The sequence below is a fragment of the Lampetra planeri genome, chromosome 22, assembly GCF_965212315.1.
Source record: "Lampetra planeri chromosome 22, kcLamPlan1.2.h2, whole genome shotgun sequence".
Lineage (NCBI taxonomy): Eukaryota > Metazoa > Chordata > Hyperoartia > Petromyzontiformes > Petromyzontidae > Lampetra > Lampetra planeri.
In genome coordinates this window covers 9,277,422-9,293,384 of record NC_136128.1, presented here as the reverse complement: position 1 = coordinate 9,293,384, position 15,963 = coordinate 9,277,422, and the positions used below count along the sequence as shown (strand labels likewise).

The 15,963-nt window shown below is 55.5% G+C and overlaps 1 protein-coding gene across 1 annotated transcript in view; it reads left to right on the top strand.

The window, feature by feature from the left end:
- APOB (apolipoprotein B) overlaps positions 1-10,506 on the top strand; it is a 48,286-nt gene extending 37,780 nt beyond the window's left edge. Inside the window, exons 31-40 of the mRNA XM_078604386.1 lie at positions 258-1,920; positions 2,695-2,782; positions 3,397-3,612; positions 4,271-4,488; positions 5,051-5,175; positions 5,734-5,915; positions 6,281-6,441; positions 7,053-7,289; positions 8,045-8,294; positions 9,088-10,506. Coding sequence (XP_078460512.1) covers positions 258-1,920; positions 2,695-2,782; positions 3,397-3,612; positions 4,271-4,488; positions 5,051-5,175; positions 5,734-5,915; positions 6,281-6,441; positions 7,053-7,289; positions 8,045-8,294; positions 9,088-9,251 — 3,304 coding nt within the window. The 3' untranslated portion in view covers positions 9,252-10,506. The remainder of the gene's footprint in view (positions 1-257; positions 1,921-2,694; positions 2,783-3,396; positions 3,613-4,270; positions 4,489-5,050; positions 5,176-5,733; positions 5,916-6,280; positions 6,442-7,052; positions 7,290-8,044; positions 8,295-9,087) is intronic.
- The last annotated feature ends 5,457 nt before the right edge of the window (positions 10,507-15,963 follow it).

Sequence of the window (15,963 nt, the reverse complement as noted above, 5' to 3'; positions counted from 1 at the left end):
AACACAAGGAACACATGAAACACTCCGTACGCAACGCACCGAGCACATGGAACACTCTGAATGCAAAACAAGGAACACCCAACAATTACCAGAACACCCTTCTGCAACATGCGAAGCATTGTGACAATGAATCGGTGCCATGGAAGAGGTGCGTCACTGCCAGTCCGCACCTCCCTTAGCGAAACGAGAACGCCCGCCACGGCGAGTAACGAGTGATCGCCCCTGCCACCCCTCTCCACACGTCCCCCACACCCCAGGTACCACACGGAGCACCTGGGACTCACGCTGGAGGAGTTCCCGTCACGGGCACAGGAGTCGCTCGATGCCTCCAAGGAAAATCTGCGCTCGGCGATCCTCAGGGCCAGGGAAGCGGTGGAGCCCATTCCTGATAGACTACGCAGCCTCATCCAGGAGCTCTTGGGCAAGGTGGGGGTCTTCGCCGAGCAGATGCAACTCAACCTCGTGACCGCCATCCGCAACATCCAGGAGGGCATCCGCCCGTCGCTGCGGCAGCTGGCTAAGAGGGCGTCGGACCTCGTCGTGAGGATCGACGTAGGCCTGAAGGACGGCTTCGAGAAGGCCAGTGAAGCCCTGGAGGTCTTCGCCAAGTGGCTGAAGCAGACGCGGCTTCAGATCGCCAGCTCCAACAAGTACTACACGGTGGAGCGCCTCTTCAGCTCCGCGCTGCAGGTCACCACCGAAGCCGGGGAGGCCATCCTCGAGGCGCTGCGCGTCGCGTACCACAACCTGTACTTGCAGTTGAACCAACTCGAGTTCCGCGAGCCGTTCACGGGCCAACTGGTGAAGGGCTCCGACCTGACGGCGGCGTTGGACAGCTCCATTGGGTACGCGGCGGACCGCGCCGCGCTGGCCTACCAGAGCCTGGACGTGAAGGCCGCGTACCGCGACGCTTACTCCAAGGCTAGCTCCCTCGCGGACGACGCGAAGCGCGCGTACTCCTCTGCCGTCAACTACGACTACGCCGCCGGCGCCTCAAGGGCCATGCTGAGCCTGCGTGACACGGAACAGCTGCGCTACATCCACCACATGACGCAGGAGTTCTTCGTCGTGATCGGCGACGCCGTGAAGGTAGCGCTCGACGAGCTCAACCGCTACTACAACGCCATCGTGGAAACCGCCCGCGCCATTCAGCGCAAGTACCTCGAGGGCACCGCACTGGACTTGAACCTCAAGTACTGGGAGGTGGAGGGGCGCGCGGTGGCGCTCGTCCGGACCGTCCTCGACTACTTCCGCCAGATGGGACCCAAGTACTACCAGGACGGCCTGTCGCTCGTGCAAAAGCTGGCATTCGAGCTGAGCGAGGTCGCCAGCGCCGTCAACCTGGACCGCCCGGAGAAGATGGGCGCCAAGGCGATGGAGCTGTCGGCGCATGCCAAGCGCGCGGTCGAGCGCTTCGTCGTGGCCATCACGGCCAAGCTGGGCGAGGTGTCGGCGAGCGCCGGCGACCGGGTGGTGCGGCTCTCGGCCGAGGCACGCGAGCGAATCCGGGAGGCGTACGAGCGCTTCGCCGAGTCCTACGACGGGCTGATGGAGCGGGCGTCGCGAGCCCTCGACTCGTCCCTCGAGCGCTACGCCGGCCTCGCCCGCTCGCTCGTTGAGTTCCTGCGCCGGCTGCCGCGCGCCGTCTCGGGCGCCCTCGCCGATTACGCGGTGGTGCGGCCCGGTCGTCTGTCGCTCCGGCTGCCCCAGGGCGTCGTGTCGTGGCGCTCGTTCGACGAGCTGCCCCGCCTCAGGGACGAGGCGATGAGCGGCATCAACAGCACGGTGGCCATCGGGCGGCAGATAATCAACGAGCGGCTGGCGCAGACGCGCGCGCTCATCAGCGCCAACCTGGCCGTCCTCGAGAAGACCATGGAGGACGCCATCCCCAAACTGCGCCAGGGAGTGAACGATGCGAAGGTGAGCGACCCCCTCCTCGATCGATACCGTACAGGGATCAGGTGCAGTCCCACCTTTGATTACCAACTATCAGGCGCGCGAAGAGTGCAGTAGCTTGATTCGTACACGAACAAAAGCTGCACCCATGCAGCTTCCGTTCATATACAAATTAATTTACGCATTAACTAGAAACGTGGTTTAATGTACGCGTTTAACACAAAGCTGTAATTGGTACATACTGCCAAATAAAATACAAATTCGACTACCCCATTTGTCATCACGCAAGTCAATGTAAAAATATATAACGAGGTAAATGAACAGCCCTGCAAATGCTCACTCATGCCACTTGCTAATGGGAAAAGCTGGCCGTGCCATGACCGGTCAGACTAGGGTCATCCTGGTCGGGGATAGGGGTGGCTAACTAGTCAACCGTTTTACTGCACACGTCGTCAGCAGTTGGGATGCTCTAGAGAGGGGATTTTGGCCTACTCGTCCACGCCAGCCGGACATCTTGGGAAGATGTGCGAGTCCCCACACTTTATCCCCACCGCACATGACTTGCCAATCGACCAATTGGGGTGCACGCATCTATACGCGCGTAAACATATATATACGGACTGCTGGGTGGGATTCAAGATACTTGCACCATCGGAACCAGCGACCTCTGGCGGTCGTGGCGTTCCCGTTTTGTTCCCTGCGAGCGTGTGTACAGACGATCACTCGTATCCCCCTGCCTGCCCCCCGCTTCCCGTCACTCGTTCTCATTCTCCCGTACCCCCGCTTGTCTGTGAACAGGCGATCGTTGACAACGCGCTGTGGTTCGCGATGGACCCCACCGTCTACATAGGCCTGCCCACGCTGGACGACTTTCCCCCGTTCAAAGGTAAACCGCGTGCGAGCGAGCGAGTGGAGGAGCCACAGCGCCGCGTGTGGAGGAGCGTTCCCCATGTGTCCTCAGCCCGGCTCCCATTTGTCTGCGAGCAAAAAAAAATCGACCTGAACGGGTCGGTTCCCCCATCTACGGCAGACCCAGGGCTGGATCTAGGCCTAGGCTAATCGAGCTACAGGCAAGGGCCTCACATTACGAGGGGGCCTCTAAATACGTAAAAACATATACATTTAGCATAATAAAACGAAGTTCAAATGTTCAACAGGTACAAAAGACACTCTAAAAATGTACCAGAATTCCTTCGTTGGGGGCCTCTTCCGCTTGGCGTCGCTTACGGCACCCAGCGATGTCAGAATCCGCCCATGGTCAGATCGTGTAGCCTCATCGAGGAACGAGGCTGGGGTGGTGCTTGGAAGGGCGACCGACTGGTAGTGCCCATCGAGGGGTTGTGGGAGACGGCCTGCGAGTTGGCCCGCGAGATGAGGCACGGCGATGTCCTCGGTCTAGGTAATGAAAGATAGAAACAACGTAATCGTTTAAATCTGTTTCTCATCATCCTATCTGCGAACCACCCTTGCCCCATGCATCCCCTCTCCGCCCACCATCAGCGTCGGCCATGGTCTTTGCTGACGGCGACTACATGGTGACGTTCGACGGCCGAGTGGTCGAGACCCCGCAGCTGCCGGGCGGCCGCTGCGCTTTCCTGCTGGCGCACGATTTCCTCGACCAGAACTTCACCCTCGTCAAGCTGCAGGGCCTCATCGCCCTGCGCCTGCCGACCACCGTCCTATTCATGACCTCCGCCGGCGCCGTCTCCGTCGACAGTACGTCGCCGGGAGTCGTCGCGGCTTAAGCGGCGCGCGCAAACGCGGAGAGTGGCGGCACAGCGGTTAGCGTGCTTCGCTGCGGAAACCCTGGCGAGGCGAGCCAGTGACAGATATCTGAGCCGGTCCCGAGCCTTCCCCGAGGTCGACTCATCCTTAAATATGTACCCCGGTGTGTAAGCATCAGCGCCGGGGAGATAAAGGTGGGCGTTGGCCTTGGCCACGCCGCTGCCTCCCCCTTGTGCGCCGTGCTAGTTTTAATAGGTGCTCGCTAGCAGCGCTTGATCCAACAGTCTGTGTTGGCTACATGGGGGGATCTTGTCAGCTTTCCGGACCTCACCGTCACCCCAGTTTGGCTACTGGCTGCTCGCCTTGCAATGACACACCGCCTGCATTGTCGACATATCGACAATTCGCCCAGAGTCGAATGCGGTAAACTGACACAGGGCCCAAAAACGCCCTCCTCCCAGAGAGCTGCAGGATTGGTCGTGAGTCACTGCGATAAGAGCTCGCCTCTGAGGAATACCAACGAGTCACACGACTCTGCAGAAACTTCTCGTCCGTCCGCCTACGTGCGCCGGTCCCTTGCGGTATTCAACATCGCTGCCCCCTCCCCCACCCCACCCTCTTGCCGCTGGCGCCCGCGTACCCCCCGCAGCGCCGTCCAACAAGATCAACATCCCGTACGTTGACGGGTCGTCCGGCGTGAGCGTCACCCGCGAGGGCGACCTCGTGCTGGTGGAGACGAGCGCAGGGGCGAGCGTGCGCATTGACACGGTGCGCCGCACCTTCCTCTTCGAGCTCAGCGGCTGGTACCACGGGCGCACCTTGGGCCTGCTGGGCACCAACGATCACGAGCCGACCACCGACATGATGGTAAGGCGGTGGCCGCGAAAGTGCCCCCCCCCCCCCCCCGCATTAGCCCCTCCTGCCCGAGAGTGGTGTTTTGTCGTTGCTCAAGCGATTTACAGCAGAGACAACCCGCATCAGGCACGGTGTCGTCGAATCGTCAGAAGCTAAGCAGGGGGCTCTGAGCACGGCTCTGTAATTGGATGTTGAGGCCGCCTGGCGATAGCGGGTGTCGTAGGCTCGGGCATCAATGTTAACCAGGAGATGGGTTTCACGTTCATTTTTGTGGGAACCAGGCGATAACTCAAGCGATCGGGAAGGGTCACAAGCAACAGAATAAAATTCAGCAATGAAGCAAAGTAGAAACCAGGGCAAAGTCAGCCGACGGTACAGGAGATGGTGGTACAGCACTGGGTTTTGTAACGTACAGGACGATGCGCTGCTCGGTGGGAAATCCCGTGAGACATGATGCCGATAGTACGATTGAAATAAAACATAGCGACTGCTACAACAGCTTTTCACAGAGCAACTTTGAAAATAAGTCGTGAACGCAGCGAACGATGACGCATCCACTGTGCTCGCTTTGCAGATCTCGAACGGGTTCCAGGCATCGGACACGGCAGCGTTCTTCTCCTCGTGGGAGATGACGGGAGCGAGCGAGTGTGCCTCGGTGCGCGTCGTCCCATCCTCCCGCCGGCAGCTTTCCTCGCCACGGTGAGACGCTCGACGGAACGACACTCAGCCCGTGCTGCCCACCCAAAGACCCATAACCACCCTCCAAAAACGCATGCGACCCACTCAAACTAAAAACATTTATTTGACCAGGTAAGGCTCACTGGCTATATAATCAAAATAAAAAAATCTGAATATGTATTTATACTGGAGGAATCTGATGAGCTATAAAGTTATTTTTCACAGATGTCACCCACCCAAGCCCGTGCCAGCCATACAAAATCTATGCCACCCACCAAAATCCCACGGCCACCCACTCAAAACCCACAGCCACACACCCAAATCCCACGGCCACCCATCCAAATCCCACGGCCACACATAGAAATCCCACAGCCACCGACCCATATCCCAAGGCCACCAACCAAAATCCCATGGCCACCCACCCATATCCCATAGCCACCCACCCAAATCCCACGGCCACCCACCCAAATCCCATGGCCACCCACTCAAATCCCACGCCCACTCATCCAAAAGTCCTACTGCGGCACCGTCTACAACTGTAGGTTATACAAGTGTGTTTACCTCTGTTTGCCGGTGCAGGTGCAAACACCTCCTGGACAAGATGAACACGAGCTCTCCGTTCAACCCCTGCTTCAAAGAGCTGGATCCATCAGAGTTCCTGAGCCTGTGCCAGAAGGGCAGCGACATCTGCCCCACTTCCACCGCCTACCGCATGCTCTGTGAGCAGAAGGGCATCGACCTCTCAAACCCGGATGACTGCGGTGAGTGTCGCCCTTGTCAGGTGCCACACACTTAGTGAGAGACGTCTGCGACTCTCACTGTGGTGGCGGCGGTGTGATTTCCGATTGGGAATGGAAGTTCTCTGACACGCATTGGCTGAATATAGCCGGCTCCCACAGGGCGCGTCCTGTTGTCGTGATGTAGCTCTAGTGTTCGCTCCCACAATTCACTGCGTGTCGTGCTGCAGACGTATTAAAATCAATGGCAGTCACACCGCACTCACGACTTTTGACTTTCATATCTCTGCCCTCGAAGCATCAGCGGACAGTCAAAAGGATCTACACGACGGGAGCCATTTGAGTCTCATTACGCGTGTGACCACCCCCTCCCCCGATCCCCCCCGCAGCTCGCTGCAACAGGAAGAGGCTGCAGGACCTGTGGATGGTAAACGGCGCGCCCAGCGCAGATGTGCTGTTCGTGATCGACCAGAGCAACAAGCTGCAGCAGGCCAAGGTCAAGGGGCTGCTGCAGGCAGTGGATGAAAGCTTCTCCGCGCAGGGCATCAAGGTAAGCAATGTAAATCGGCATAATTTCTCGCTTCCATTTCAAAAGCACTAAACTAAAACTATAAACAACTTGTTTTATTTTACCAGGTAAGGCTCACTGAGATATTAGCTTCTTTTCGGAAGCGACCTGGTCACAAATGATAGCTCAACAAAGTGGATTATGGTCACATAGAAATTTACAGTGGCCAAATAGTCTAAACACACGTTGATTCTAAATGTGGAGGGGAAAACCAGAGGATCCGGAGAAAAATCCACACGACCATGGGAAGAACACGCAAACTCCAAATATGCAGCAGGCGTCAGGGTCGGGATCGATCCCACGACCTCCTGCATACCGGGCGAGGTAGTTAACATCTCCTAGCCACCGCGGCGCCCCAAGAGCAGCGTGGCTTTCGGCCGAACGGGTACCGCCAGGTGGCAGCAGGCCTGCCCGCCCCGCCGCCCGATCCACCCGACTGCCACCGCGGAACCGCGCGTCGCCCACAATCCGTAGCCGGCGCATCGCCCCGAAGCTCCGCGGCGGGAAAACACGACGTCGCGTAACACCGCAACCCCCTTTCCCCCCTCCCCCGTGACCCCACCTCCCCCCACCCCTCCCCAACCCCGTCGCAGGACGCGCGCTACGGCCTGGTGACGTTCGGTGGCAGGGATAGCGACGGGCGACCCCAGGTGAACGCGGTGCGCGGCGAGGTGTGGACCTCCGCGACCAACATGAAGAGGGCCCTCAGCGGTATGGAGTTCACGGGGGCCAGCGGTACGCCGGCGTACGACGCGCTCGTGGCGGCCGCCGGATACGACTTCCAGCCCGAGGCGGCGCGCCTCGTGGTGCTCGTGGCCGAGTTCGACCAGGTCGGTGCACGTTGCGTGTGTGCACGTTGCGTGTGTGCTTGCGTGTGTACGTGTGCGCGCGTGGAACAGTAGTGTAGCGGTTAGCGTGCTGCGCTACGAACCCAGCGGGCCAGAGTTCGATTCCCGCTCACGGCCAACACCGGTGACGATTATCTGAACCGGTCTTGGGCCTCCCCTCGGTCGACTCAGCCACAAATGAGTACCTGGTGCGGTGTGTAAAGATCACCACTGGGGAGACAAAGGCGGCCGAGCGTGGCGATTGCCACCCTCTCCCTCGTGTGCCGTGCCGGCCTTCATAGGTGCTCGCTAACAGGACTTGCCCCAACAGTCTGTTAAGGCTATACGGGGGATCTTTGTCTTTGTGTGTGTGACCGGGTTTAATATTTTACTCGTGGTTGAGTGGTAATTGAATTGAACGTGGAGGGGTCACCAGCTGCTCGCACCGATGCTCTCAAAAAAATGTATTAAAACATGTAATGTATGACTCAAAAGAACATTCGTAATAACCAAGCAATTAATACAATTTCCTATAAACAACTGATTTTTTATTTTACGTGCCATGAAGAAGGGCCCATCGCCTATAATTTTCTTAATTTTCTTAATTTTTAGGCCAAGAGTGTTAAATGACGAACGCGACCGAGTTTCCCCATGAATTCTCTGCGCCATTTGTGCAGCAAAAATAAAACCGCGTCGCGGGAAAAATCCGGCGAAGGAGCGGTCGCCCTAACGAGCGCGTTGCGTGTGGGGGGGGACAGGTGGCATCCTTCCTGTCGTCCGTGGACCTGGCCAACGTCGACCACCTGCTCAAGAGCAACGGCGTCGTGCTGAGCGTGCTCAGCGACTACCGCGCGCTCCGCAAGTCCGGTGGCGCCAAGTCGGCGCTCGTGGGCCTGACCGGCGACGGGCAGCCAATCTCGGGCAAGGGCGGCCCGTGGGCGGGCGGCGATGACGAGGTGGTGCCGCTGCCGCGCGGCGACTACGTCAAGCTCGTCCGCTCCACCAACGGTAACGGGGCCACAGCGGCGCATGTAACGGGACCGCCCGGGTCGGGGGGGGGGAGGTTACCGCGTTGGTTGGGTGGTGGTGGTGGGGGAGCACTTGGGTTGTCGTAGGAATGAGCCGGCGGCCACTGGGATCCGACGTTCGAATGCAGGGTTCAGCCGCCACCTGTGCCGAAAGCGGAATTATCGCGTGACGCAGCGGTGGAAGTTTTCGCGCGAGAGTTCTCCTTCCCCGTGGCGCACGTGGGTCCGCGTGCGACCGTGCGGTGGGGAGCGGCGGCGCAGTGGTTGGCGCACCGCGGCCACGAAAGCCGGCGAAGCGAGCCACATCAATTCCCTGCTCGCGGCCAATGTCGGTGACGAATATACCCGCACCGGTCTGAGGTCACCTCGAACTTAAATGAGCAGCTGGTGTGGCGGGTAAACACCAGCACTGGGGCGACAAAGGCGGCCGGGCACCACACGCAACCTGTCCCGTCATGTGCCGTGCCAGCCTTAATAGGTGCTAGCTTGTGGCACTTGCCCCAACGGATTTGCTAAAACCGGTAACGGGGGGCGGGGGGGGGAAGAGCAGATCTGTATATTGAAAACTCATTTCTTTTCAACTGCATTTTGTGTTTAGTTTGTTGTCCTTCCCGCGCACCTCCGATTACCACGGACGGTGCGCGAAAGAAGTTCAACATACGTACATAGAAATACCATCATCACCACCATCAGCTCCGATTAGCACGGTCGGCTCGGTGCGGTGCGAAACAAGTTCAACATACTCACGTGTCATCCATGTGGCTTGCGTGCAGGAGCCGTGTTCAGCGTGGACGCACTGCGCACCGACGTGGACGCCGCGGCCGTGGGCCAGGCGATCGCCGGCTACGCGGGCCGCAACGTGGCGCAGCGCAAGGAGTGCTCGTGCGTGCGCAACGAGCACGGCCGCGGCAAGGTGCAGTGCCGCTACGCGTCGTAAGCAAAGGAGGAAGCATTCCCCAACACCGCCGCTGCCACCGCCACCAACGCTGCCACCAACGCAACAACAGAGAGCGACGATGACATCCATCCATTGATAGGCACCTATCCGTTTCCGATAACGAAGAATGCAAAAAAATGAATCGCCGAAAATTTTTGCAAAGCGATTCCCTCGCGAATGAAATGCCGCACCGCACCTTTAGTTTATGGGTTTTCCCCCGGTCGCGAGCTGTTGCGGCCCGTCTTTTCGAGGTTAACCGAGTCTCGCTTCGTCCTAAAATGTTAAATTGTCAACGCGCGATGCCGCACACGCCCGATGAACGCCGACGATGTCACCCCCACCCCCCCCCCGCTTGGCGCAGAGAACGCCGTGGCTTTGTACGCAGCTCCGAGGGCGTCGAGGAAAAACAAAAAAATACGAAACGAAAACAGCCGCGTGTCTACATCGCGTGGGGAGCGTTCGACGATCGCCGGGTTGAACGCGGCGTGCAATCGCTGTACGAATTGAACGTGGAAATGCGTACCACCGTGGCCTCCGCCGAGAATTGCAATTGACGAGGCCCTTAAAGTTTGTATCGCGTGAGAGGTTTTTTTCTGGAGGTGCGAGAGATGTAACGGTGGCTTGAAACGTGTTTTGAAGGGCCTGTAAAGAGAGCACGAGGCGGCCCTAAGAGTGCATTCACAAGTTTTCGTGTGTTTGGAAAATGTAATTTTTTTTGGACCATTTTATATATTTTTAGGGCCTAATTCTTGATGGATGACGCGGTCTGTATTCCTAGAGGAGTGTGCGGGAAGTGTTTATGCAAATTATAACAACAACAAAAACTGCTGCTTTTAAATTGAATAAAGACGTTTTTAAATAATTACCCGTAAAGGTGTACCTCGTTTAACACACATTTTTAAGACGCAAAAAAAACAAAATACATCTATTAGAAGCGACACAAACCTTTTACGTCATCAAAAAACAAAAACTCAACACATTTGTCAATGCCACCCTTGTTGTGCCATGAAGAAGGCCCATTGCCCGAAACGTCACCTGTTATAGACTTCATGTCCTTTTAAGGGCACACAGGGTTGTCATTGGCGAGCGTGTTGAGTTGTGATTGTTAATTGTGCGGCGTGCACCTCTGCCAACGCAGCAGCAGCAGCACAAACGTAATTTGCCTTTCTATGTAACCAGATCAGTAATCGAATTACATGTCAATTTAACCTTACAGGTAGTATTAAATAAAGCAAATCTTTGACGAGAAATTTGACGCAAACGACTGGCTCGTGGTTATTTTACGCGCAAGTTCGCGAGCCGGCCCCCGACTAGGCCTAACTTCGTACTGCTCACGGGTGTGACAATGTTCACGACGGCTACACCCGAAACGGGTTCCACGCAACCCCCGCCACCCATACTGCACGAGGCGTTCAATCCGGAACGCTCTTCCTGGACATGAGCTTGGTTCTCAACGTCCATCTCGCCCTGTTTGTTCTCGCGGTCGTGCGGTTGGTGATCCACGATCGTAGAAACATATGGCACAGTAACTACGGATTGTTATAACGGATAGGCGTGCCTTGTGTTGTATTCTAGTGGTAGTGCCTTACGCCGATAACCCCCACTCCAAGCCAGCCTGGCGGGGTTACGGAAAATATTTGAGTGGCAAACTCGGCCTGCACCTTCAAATTACGCGGCGTTTCTCAAACTCCCTTCTGGTCGGGTCCTTCGGCGGTGCGGCTTTGATTACCAACTATCAGGTGTGTGAAGTGTGCCGCGGCTTGATGTGTTTTGCACGAGCGGGTCACCAGGATTGGCGAATACGAACAAACTGATGTGCGCGTTTAAACGCAACGCTCGAATTGGTACTGCCAAAATCAAGACAAACTTACGTGTCTCACATCAGAGGCAACCTAAAAATATGAGGTCATGGGGCAGCCCTGAAATTGCCTCCACTGGAGGGAGCTTTGGAGGGCATTTTGGTCTCCTCTTCCAAGCTGAACAGAAGAGGTGGGAAGTAGCCACACTTGATCCCACCACACAAGCGACCTACCGAGTGGTACACTCGGTTCACGGCTAATAATAGTGGATATTTTAACCGGTTCTGGGGCCTCCCCTAGGTCGACTTAGCCTTTAACGGGTACCTGGTGCAGTGTGTAAAACATTACCCATGTGAGACAAAGGCGGCCGGGCGTGGTGTTGGCCACCCTCTTGTGCCGTGCCGGCCTTCATAGACGCTCGCTAACAGCACTTGCCACAACAGTCTGTTGGCGGCTATACGGGGGAACCTTTGTCTTTGTTGTGTACCCAATTGCACTGCTGGGCGGACGATTGTGAACAAGTTCAGAATTTACGCGTTGGTGCGCGTGCAATTTGGGAAACCTTCAAAAGCACAGTCTCCGATCGATAATCAATTAGCTGTCTATTCAATAGAGGTCGCTGATGCACCATGCATATTTATGCACAACGCGTTATGCACGCCGAGGGTCATACCACTGAGTAAAAGCCGACTGGGTGGGGGGGTCTTCAACAGAAAGCCTTGGCAGCTGGAGCGGAGAGCTGCATGGAAGGGAGTAGAGTGAGATGAGAGGGGAGAGGAAGGTGGGAGAGTGCGTGGAAGGGAGTCGAGTGATATGAGAGGTGAGAACGAGGGGGGAGAGTCGCATGGAATGGAGTAGAGTGAGATGAGAGAGGAGAGAGAGGTGAGAGAGTGACATGGAAGGGAGTAGAGTGAGTTGAGAAGGGAGAGAGAGGGGGGAGAGTCGCGTGGAAGGGAGTAGAGTGAGATGAGAGAGGAGAGAGAGGGGGGAGAGTTGCATGGAAGAGAGTAGAGTGAGATGAGAGGGGAGAGAGGGGGGAGAGTGGCATGGAAGAGAGTAGAGTGAGATGAGAGGGGAGAGAGAGGTGGGAGAGTCGCGTGGAAGGGAGTAGAGTGAGATGAGAGGGGAGAGAGAGGTGGGAGAGTGCATGGAAGGGAGAGTAGAGTGAGATAAGAGGGGTGAGAGAGGTACGAAAGTTGCATGGAAGGGAGTAGAGTGAGATGAGAGGGGAGAGAGAGGTGGGAGAGTAGAGTGAGATGAGAAGAGAGAGGTAGGAGAGTGCGTGGAAAGGAGAGTGAGATGAGAGGAAAGAGAGAGGTAGGAGAGTGCGGGGAAGGGAGTAGAGTGAAATGAGAGGGGAGAGAGAGGTAGGAGAGTGCGTGGTAGGGAGCAGAGTGAGCGAGAGGAGAGAGGTAGATTTCGTGGGAGTAGAGTGAGATGAGAGGGGAGAGAGAGGTAGGGGAGTGCGTGGTAGGGAGCAGAGTGAGCTAGAGGAGAGACGTAACCAGGGGCGAGATCATAACGGATCTTGAAGACAGTGTGTGCCATCTCAAAGTTCATCTGGGAGACAGAGGGAGGGATTGGGGTACTAAATTCAATTATCGATAATGTTTGGCGACGAACTATCAAGTAGCTCCAACTTGTGGAATTACAACGTATAATACTATTTACGTGTTTTTGGTCTACACGTGCAATAAGATGCACGCATCGTGATTCTCTCAGAACCAAGATTAATTGACGAGTTGACGCATCGGTCAACCCATTCCGAGGAGACCGGTCGGAGTCTCGGTGATTTCTAAATGCAATTGTTAGCCACGACGGACATCATCATTGGCGAGCGTGCAGATACAAAGCAAATGCACACCCACTTCAGGTGTGATATTGTACGAGTGCGATGTGAATTGGAAACACGTGTTCTGTTAATAAATATATATTAATAATAGTACGAGTGTTTTTAATCAGCCAGCTGTGTTGCCATCAGGATTGGAACCTGTGTGACAAGGCCTTAATTATAATATTGGGGGGGACACATTCCCCCTAATATTCAAATATGCTCAAAATGTCCCCCCCCCCAATATATTGCAATAAAATAGATTTCTGTTGATATGATTGTGGTTATGGTTGTACTTTATTCATCCCTAATCTCTGCCATTATATACAATGAAACAAGAAAAGGTAAAAAAGAATAAACAGAGCAATGTAATACTATTAGACAACATTGTAAAAATAAAAAAGTCCATCTCTGTGTTAGTGAATTTTTTCAATATTTTAGGCAGGAAATTCGTTTTCAAATTTACATTTTTTTCTGGGGGGGGATCCCCAGATTCTCTGGAAGATTTGGTCCCCCCAATGTTGACTCCATGGCTACGGCCTTGCTGTGTGAAGCGGCAAGCCCCCTCCACTCCACCCCCACCCCCCCATGAATGTATAACCCACTTCAAGCCGTGGTTGCCACGCATTCAATGCAGCCCTCAGTTGTTAACATATGGACACGTTTGCATGCAAGGCGTGGAACAGCAATTATGCCTGACCGAATTATGCCTTGACCCAATAATGCCTTGACCAAATTATACCTGACCCAATTATGCTCCCATCCATTTATTCCTTGACCCAATAATGCCTCGACCAAATTATGCCAGACCAAATTTAGCTCCCACCCATTTATGCCCTGACCCCTTTCATGTCAGCATAGCGATTGCATTTGCAAATGAGAAAACAGCGCGCGATCGACAACGGTTGAGACTCGTGATGGGAACCAACATTGTGACGATGCTTCCATCCCTTGATTAAAATTAATTATCGTGCTTATGACACGTGCGTCCGCGTGCGGTGCGGAACGTTCAAGGTGCACGCGACGTGACGTGCGAATTATTGGCTCATGCTTTCGCCAAGTGCAGCAAACTAAAGCGCGCAGACGAAACAACATACCGAGACGATGGGAAAGCTACGGTACGTGTGTATGTTGAACTTCTTTCGCACCGCACGCAGCCAACCGTGCCCATCGGAGGTGCGCGCGGGGGAGGGGAAGGACAAACTGAACTGACGAAAAAGTTCCGTTTAGTTTTTGTGATGACCCATAACGCTGTACATTAGGCGAAACATTGTATCCATCGTCTTGGGTTGCATCGACTGAGCTCACTAACGACAAAAGATCCCCCGTGTAGCCTTGGCAGACTGTTGGGGCAAGCTGCTGTTCGCGAGCACCTATTAAGGCCACGAGGGGGTTGCGCGGGGGGGGGTGCCGCTAATCGCTGCGCCACCGCTCCGCGGCTGAGCTCACGCGCCCACGAGGTGACGGGGCCGTCACCACGGCGCCTGGTGCCAGGCTAGGTGCACCGTGAGGCCACGTGAAGTTGTCGAAGCAAGGCTGTAATGACACATCCCCCCCAATATTCAAATATGCTCAAAATGACCCCCCCCCCCCCCAATATATTGCTATAAATAGATTTATGTTTATATGATTGTGGTTATGGTTTACTTTATTAATCCCTAATCTCTGCCATTACATACAATGAAACAAGAAAAGGTAAAAAAGAAAAAAACAGAGCAATGTAATACAATGCACTATTAGACATTGTGAAAAAGTCCATCCTCTGTGTTAGTGAATTTTAAATATTTTAGGCAGGAAATTAGTTGATAATTGTTTTTTTACCCTTCTATCTGGTCTATGCAAACATGACTCCTTGTAAAAAAAAAGGTGTTAGTTTTGTTGCCAGATAGAAGGGTAAAAAAAAACAATTATCATATTTTTTATTGGCAAATGAGGTTCCAATGGAGGAAATTCGTTTTCAAATTTCGATTTTTTTTCTGACCCCCTGGAAGATTTGGTCCCCCCACCAATGTTGACTCCATAGCTACGGCCTTGTGTCGAAGGCTCTATGGCAGGTCAGGGGACAAGCCCAGGTTGCACGTGGGTTGACTGACTGGGTAGACTGGCTCCCCGCAGCGCCAGCTGGCTGCGTTTTTAGTTTTTACCCGCCAGGCGCTTCGCTCGTTGTTGTGAGCGTCGCTCCTGCGCCCTCCGCTGTTGCTGGAGGGCGACTGCCTCCAAGTGCCCAGTAGCAGCAGCAGCGTCCTTCACGAGCCTCCTCCACGGAGGTCGATCTTGACACCGCCGGTACCATTCACCCGCAAATCAAATCAACTCCACTGCGCACAAAGGCAAAGATCCCCCCCCCCCATATAGCCCTAACAGACTGTTGGGGCAAGTGCTGTTAGCGAGCAGCACCTATGAAGGCCGGCACGGCACACGAAGCTGAGTTGGGGTTTCCAGCAAAATCACTCCCGGCCGCTTTTGTCTCCCTCAGTGGCGATGTTCACACATCGCACCGTGGCACTCATTCGAGGCTGAGTCGACCACGCAAACACAAAAAACATGCACAAATACACAAACACAGAGAGAGAGAGAATCATTAAAAAACGCACGAAGTAAATTATTAAAAATCGTGATACAAATCGGAAGTCGCGTTTCCGACACGCGCAGCCTGCAGGCCAATCAGCGCGCGAGACGCAACTGCCTGGGCCCCGCGTGAGGGGGGGGGGCTTGTGAGGGGTGGGGCCTCGTGAGGGCGGGGGGGCCTTGAGGGGGGGGTCTCGTGAGGGGGGGGGCCTTTTGAGGGGGGGCTCTCGTGAGGGGTGGGGCCTTGTGAGGGGTGGGGCCTCTTGAGGGGGGGGGGACTTGTGAGGGGTGGGGCCTCGTGAGGGCGGGGGGGCCTTGAGGGGGAGGTCTCGTGAGCGGGGGGGGGGGCCTTGTGATGGGGGGGGCTCGTAAGGGGGGCCTTGTGAGGGGGGGGGGGAGTTCGTCAAGGGGAGGGGCTCGTGAGGGGGGGGGCTCGTGAGGGGGGTCTCGTGAGGGGGGGGCCTTGTGACGGGGGGTTGGGGGGGGCTCGTGAGGGGGTGGGCCTAGTGAGAGG